The sequence below is a fragment of the Zea mays genome, chromosome 3 (genome assembly GCF_902167145.1).
Source record: "Zea mays cultivar B73 chromosome 3, Zm-B73-REFERENCE-NAM-5.0, whole genome shotgun sequence".
Taxonomy (NCBI): domain Eukaryota; kingdom Viridiplantae; phylum Streptophyta; class Magnoliopsida; order Poales; family Poaceae; genus Zea; species Zea mays.
In genome coordinates this window covers 119197098-119203533 of record NC_050098.1, presented here as the reverse complement: position 1 = coordinate 119203533, position 6436 = coordinate 119197098, and the positions used below count along the sequence as shown (strand labels likewise).

General features: G+C 44.3%; 1 protein-coding gene across 1 annotated transcript; it reads left to right on the top strand.

Annotated features, from left to right (window-relative positions):
- The first annotated feature begins 525 nt into the window (after positions 1-525).
- LOC100284259 (uncharacterized) lies at positions 526-4882 on the top strand. Its single transcript, NM_001371982.1, has 5 exons — positions 526-1044; positions 2315-2559; positions 3971-4103; positions 4199-4260; positions 4373-4882. Exons 1-5 carry the CDS (start codon positions 707-709, stop codon positions 4408-4410), a joined length of 816 nt encoding a protein of 271 aa, NP_001358911.1. The 5' UTR covers positions 526-706; the 3' UTR covers positions 4411-4882.
- The last annotated feature ends 1554 nt before the right edge of the window (positions 4883-6436 follow it).

Below are 6436 nucleotides of genomic sequence, written 5' to 3'. Positions count from 1 at the left end.
TTAAAACGGGTTGCCAAGGATTAGTGGCTCCATGGAATTCTAGAAGTAGTAATTGGTGTGCTATTAAATCAAATCAAGGAACTTGGCCGACAAAGCACACATTTTTCTCTTTGCTTTATGTAAAGGAGGGTAGCAAACATGTGTGTTTCATTACACAAACAACCAAGTTCGCTTTGATTTCAAATTCTGAATATACGTGGTTGCATGATATCCCGAACTTTTTTATGTCTCAATGTATTCAGCATGCAGAACTCTCGTGCTAAGAAATGAATGAAGCAATAAAAAGGCTCTTTTTCCCGGGTGTTTTGGTGGTTTAGTCTGGCTTTGCTTTTTAGATTGTTGTGGTTCGGTGTCCGTGTGAACTCCTGGATCTGGATTCTGGACTGTGGAGTGTTTGGGTCTGTGTTTTGAAACAGAGAGTCGAGACTTTAATTCTGCGAGGGTGGTATGTGCAAAACTGGACGGGCCGTGCATTATCATGAGAGCCTACTATTATTTCTACACACCCACAACCACAACCCTTGTGACATTATTGCCCCCTCTTCCCTTCCCAACCCAACCCATTGCATTTGCAAGCCCTTTTACATTGCAGAGCGCCAGAGCCTCGCTCGCTCTCGGAACAGAGCTAGGCAGCTAACAGACGAAGAAGAAGCAAGCCAAGCAGAATTGAGAGAGAGGCGAGGACGTGGCGACGACGGCAGCCGCGATGGCGACGACGACGGACCTGGGGTTCGAGGCGACGGAGCTCCGCCTGGGCCTGCCCGGCGGGGGAGGTGGAGGGGAGCCGGCGCTGGGCGGCGAGGGGAGGAGCTCTTCCTCCGCCTCCGGCAAGAGGGGCTTCGCCGAGACCATCGACCTGAAGCTGAAGCTGGAGCCAGCGGCCGTCGTGGAGGCGGAGGAGGAGGAGGAGGACCACGGCGTTGCTGTTGCCCTTGAGAAGGAGGAGGAGGCCGGGAAGATGAAGCGGTCCCCGAGCCAGAGCAGCGTCGCCGCCGCCGCCGCCGCCGTGCTGGCTGACCCCGCCGAGAAGCCGCGCGCCGCCAAGTACGTCGTCGTCCTGTCCTGTCTCCTGTCTACTGTCCTAGCTCTAGCTCTGTTCCGTACGTATGTGCATATATGCTTAGCTGTTAATCGTCTCCACTCCATGATGCACATATATGCCCCGCGCGCTTCAAGTCACGAATCTCTCTGCTCCAGTTTATCCGTTTGCTCATAGGTAATAGAGAAAGACAGAGAGGGCCGGGGGGAGAATTAATCCAACCGTGTTAATAACCATGCGATCTTTGTTCATCCAACAACGAAGAACACGATCGAGCACGAACGCACATCTACGTACTCCTACCTATCATCGCAACAACGATCGAGCACCAGCCGCGTGCCAGCTGGTTGAAGACAAGATGCATGAGTTGAGCCCGGATACGATCCACGAACTGCTCGTAGTCGTAGCCAGCCAGCCCAGCAGTCGAGGAGGAGGAGGAGGAAGAGACAGCGGCACGTTACGTGTGGGGGCAGCGGGAGACAGCGGCTAGTGCCGACACGATAAAAGAAAGAAAAGAAACCCCACCACACTGCACGTATAGATCTCTTTCTCTGCCTCTGCCATTTTTTTGTCCACATCAACATCATTTTCCACATCACTCGCCTGTCCGGTTCGTTCATGCATCCGGTCCTGATCGCTCGCTCGCTCGCTGCTCCAGGCCAGGCTTAGAACCGATGGTGACGGCACGGTAGAACAGAGAACTACTGTGTGTGCGTGTGGGGTTATACATCTATCTATCTCTCTCTCTTTTTTATTATTTGGGCCCCTGTTCTGTTTCCCATACTGCCAAAGACTATACTATAGACGCCCATGCACTGCGCCATGGTCGTAAGCTACATTGGGTTCACCGTTCATGGATCGCCATTCTAGATCTGCTGTCCCCCGGCCTAGCTAAGCTAGCCCTCCTCCATATTACTATCGACTTTTTTCTCATAAAAAAACACATTTTGCACATGCCTACGACGTGTATGTTTTGGGCAAGAAATAAAACAAGGTACCACTACCCAGTCCACACAGAGACTACATGCATGAGCAACGAACAAACAAAAAAAAGCAGTAAAGTATATATAGTGTATATACTTATACTATACAACAGCAACGAACCAAAAAAAAAAACAGGACAGCTTAACAATTTGCACGCAATTTGCAGTAAAGTATATAGTATGTATATACTTATAAATCTAATGCTGGATCTGGATGGACGTCTCAGTCTCATCTACCGTGTGTACGTTTTGAGTTTTGACAGAGGGAGGTATATTGTATATACACCTGCAGGGCTCAGGTGGTGGGATGGCCACCGGTCCGGTCGTTCCGGAAGAACATCATGTCCGTGCAGTCCGACAAGGGCGCCGCCGCCGCCAACGGCGACAAGTCCTCGCCGGCGGCAGGCGGCGGTGCCGCGTTCGTGAAGGTGAGCTTGGACGGCGCGCCCTACCTGCGCAAAGTGGACCTCAAGATGTACAGGAGCTACCAGCAGCTGTCCAAGGCGCTCGAGAACATGTTCAGCTCCTTCACCATCGGTACTAAATTTAATTTGACAGCTGCTACTACTACTACCATAATTACTACATCGCGGTAAAAACACAGCGCACTCGATTCTTTTTTAACCTTTCTAATGAAGTACCTACAAAGTACACCAAAGTATATATACTCCTCTTTTTTTTTGGAAACGGAACTGATCTGTTTTTAAATTAAAATGCATGCAAGGTGTTTTATTTTAGTTCGTTCTAATATAATAAGTCAAATCCTGTATGTGTAACACCATGCCTGGAATCAAATTTACAAAATAAATGTACTAACGTTTGGAGAATACGAACATACTATTAGTTAAGATATAGTGTTCAATGGTAGATTAGTTAGATGAAAACGAAATTGCATCATATCGGTATGTACATTTTGTAAACATAAAAAAAACTGGCCAAATGTGAAGAAGCCTGACCTACATGCATGTAGTTTTTAGTTTGCTCATGACACTCATTTTCTTTAAAAAAAAAATGAGTATACTGTACTCACTCCGTTAACAAGAGAATGCAATTCTTGTTTTTCCAAAAAAAAAAGTCTAAACTTTGACTAAATTTGTTTTTAAATATAAGCATTTATAATATAAAATAAGCACCATTAGATTAAGTTATAGAATATGTTTTTATAGTAAATTCATTTGCAGACATAAACTAAATGTTGATCCTATTTAATATAATATAAACTCGGTTAAATTTCAGCTATATTAACCGGCACAAATACTTGTATTTTTGTTTGTGGACGAGGAGGGAGGGACTACTAGTTAAACCACTCATTACCAATGCATGAAGTCGATAATTTTTACGGGCTGAGGATTAATTGGGTAGGTATATATGATTGCATTGGCATTCATTTGCACGCATGCATGCATGTGTGGTGGTGGTCACCATGTGCCAGCGGTGTGGTGCGCTCCATGATTTGCATCCTTGGTAGGTGTCCGCCCTGGCTGGCTGGCATAATGCCCTTGTCTCTGCCAACAACACATCTCCCGATCCTCTACATCATGTAGCAGCTCATGTGTGCACGCTTGACAGATGATGATGATGATGATGATCAGCTACCTAGCTAGCTCCATCATTGTTGCCATGCATGTGGTGTTCTTGGAGCTCCGTGTAAACTAATCCACGTGTGTTCACCGTACCGGCGGCGTGCACGTATCTTAGAGCTAGAAATAAGAAAAGGCCTGCTGTCGTTCGTTGCTCAGCAACTGCCATGGATTTGGTTGTATATTTCCCTAAGAACCATCGGTTGAAGTATATATATATGCCTTGTTTGATGGATTATTCCACATCAAGTTTGTTAGCTATCTTTTGAGGTTCAAATCGACTGTTTGCAGCACATTATTGCAGAGCATACACTACCTTGACTTGGATATATAACTAACCAAATGAATGGATGGATGGTGAGGTTCAGGAAGCTGTGGGTCTCAAGGGATGAACGGCATGAACGAGAGCAAGCTGGTGGATCTGCTCAACGGCTCCGAGTACGTGCCGACCTACGAGGACAAGGACGGGGACTGGATGCTCGTCGGCGATGTGCCGTGGGAGTGAGCACTGCATGCATGCGCTTCTTCCTGCACTATACTCCTTATTATATTATTGCCTAATCGGAAAATAATAATAATTTCCATTTCATTTTCAGGATGTTCGTCGAATCATGCAAGCGCCTTCGGATCATGAAAGGATCAGAAGCCATTGGCCTGGGTGAGTTGACATATATGATTATTATTATTACTAATCTCAACAACAAAAGAGACTTTCTAGGGTAGTAAGCAGCCCGTTTGTTTCATCTGGTCTCTATCTCTGAATTTTCCAGCGCCAAGGGCCATGGAGAAATGCAAGAACAGAAGCTGAGGAGAAGACGGACGGACGGAAGCTTGCATCTCAGCACCACCAGGGGTGGATGGATGCAAGAAGAACAAATCTCCATGGCTTTTGCAGCTCTGCTCGTCTCTGTATCATACTCGTCGTCCCTGCCCTTCAGGCCTCTGTATCTCCCTGATCAATGAAGTCGTTTTGGTGTGTCAACTGTTCTCTCCGTGCCCAGCTTGTCAGTGAAAGAGTCAGTCAGTGTCCATCAAGTCTCATCTTGTCCTATACAGAAGAGAGAAGCCATGCATGAACATGTACCTGTCCTATAACAATGTCTTTTTTTGCTACCTGTTTTTTTTTCTCTCTCTCTCTTTTTTTGGCACAAGATGCAAAGGCACCCTGCTCCTGATCAAAGGGCCTTTTGCATCATAAGCTGTTTGATTATAATTACCATGGTGTGTCAGTGGAACAAATAACTGTTGCAAGGTGTTAAAAAAAAGTTGTATTGTAATATGATCACCTCTCTTCCTTGTTGTTTTCATTGTCTTTGGTATTAGCTGTTCCATGGAACAGGATTATATATATAAGCTCAGTGATGAAATATACTGAGCTGCTCTGTTGTGTGTTGGGTTGCATAGACGTTGCACTGCTGTGCATACCTGTCTCTGTGTTTTTTTTAACATGTGGAGCCAAGCCAACTTGGAGACAGCCAGACAGAAATACAGGATCCTTCAGAAAAAAAAAAAAACATGGAGACAGAAGCATACCATGTGCACAGTGATGGGGCACTGTGTTTTTATATCTCCCTTCAACCACTGCAAGCTTCTCACTACTACTACCACTGCTAGTATTATGAGGCATCACACTTCGCTGCATCTTTTGGTGTCTGCTGCAGTACTATTCTAAGCAACATGCCAGTGTTTGGCACATTGTGCCTGCCCCATGTCCTGCCTGAATGATATAAAAAAAAGGATGCAGTGCAAATGCAAGGTTGGTTGCGGCCCAAAGTTGAGCTGTTGTTTTCTATAGATAGAGGGGGTGGGGAGACACTGCATTGGAGTGCTGAGAGTTGTTGCCATGATTTTTAGGAACTTTCTGCTGCACCTTCCTAGTAGTAGTAGTAGCAATGAGTATCTCCCAACTAAAGGTGCTTTTCGGACGTGTTTAATTTAAGTAAAACATATTTGCCTTTGGAGATCATGTCCCCTAACAATGATGGCAGGCCAGCTTTGAGTCTTTTCAAGTGCCTGCCCCTTGTCTGGCTTTATTTCAAGAAAGACAGTCAGTCTGTGCCGCTCGTACCAAGAAATTGTCCAACACATTGATGTTGTTATCTATGGATAATCATCCATTTTTAACGGACAAAAAATAATAGTAATATTGCTTCTCTATTACCGTCGGTTCGACAAAACCAGCAATGATATCAAACATCACTGCCGGTTTATACCACTAGTGGTGTTAATTTGAGCAAAATTGTTGGCTCATAAGTAAAACTGATAGTGTTGATTTGGTGACAAGAGAATCACGGTGGGTTAGAGAGGATTGAGGGGAGAATAAACTAATTTCTTTCATAGTCCCCCCGTGATCCATGGTCACCAAATCAGCCCTGATAGTGTCGAGTTGGACAATATTATCGACTCAATTCTTAAACTAATAAATAATGATATGTGTAATTTTTCACATATTATTATTTATTAGTTTATTTTACTATTTGTGTGTGATACTTTAAAATTTTATATGGTTATTAGCCTCATATACATTATAGTTTCATTAAGATCTATATTGCCAATGTTACAGTAATTTATATATTACATTAATACAGTGAACATGTATTCATCGTAATCTTATGCAATAGAGAGAGAATATTTTTACTTAACATCTTATCCATGATGAAAGCTGCTAGCTCGTCTTAATATCCTTTGACCTTGAAGTCTACCAGCCTTCGGTGGCCAAGTCTCCTGTGCCATCATTGAAGCAAGATGATTCAAAATACACATGTATCAGACAAAACTGAAAGAATCAAGATGCCTAAGGAAGCTAAAAAATTTCACAACAATTAAAAATTATC

Coding starts and splice junctions, on each gene's coding strand:
- LOC100284259 (NM_001371982.1), top strand. CDS start 707: ATGGCGACGACGACGGACCTGGGGTTCGAGGCGACGGAGCTCCGCCTG. Junction 2,560..3,970: donor GTTCAGCTCCTTCACCATCG/GTACTAAATTTA, acceptor GGTGAGGTTCAG/GAAGCTGTGGGTCTCAAGGG. Junction 4,261..4,372: donor ATCAGAAGCCATTGGCCTGG/GTGAGTTGACAT, acceptor TGAATTTTCCAG/CGCCAAGGGCCATGGAGAAA.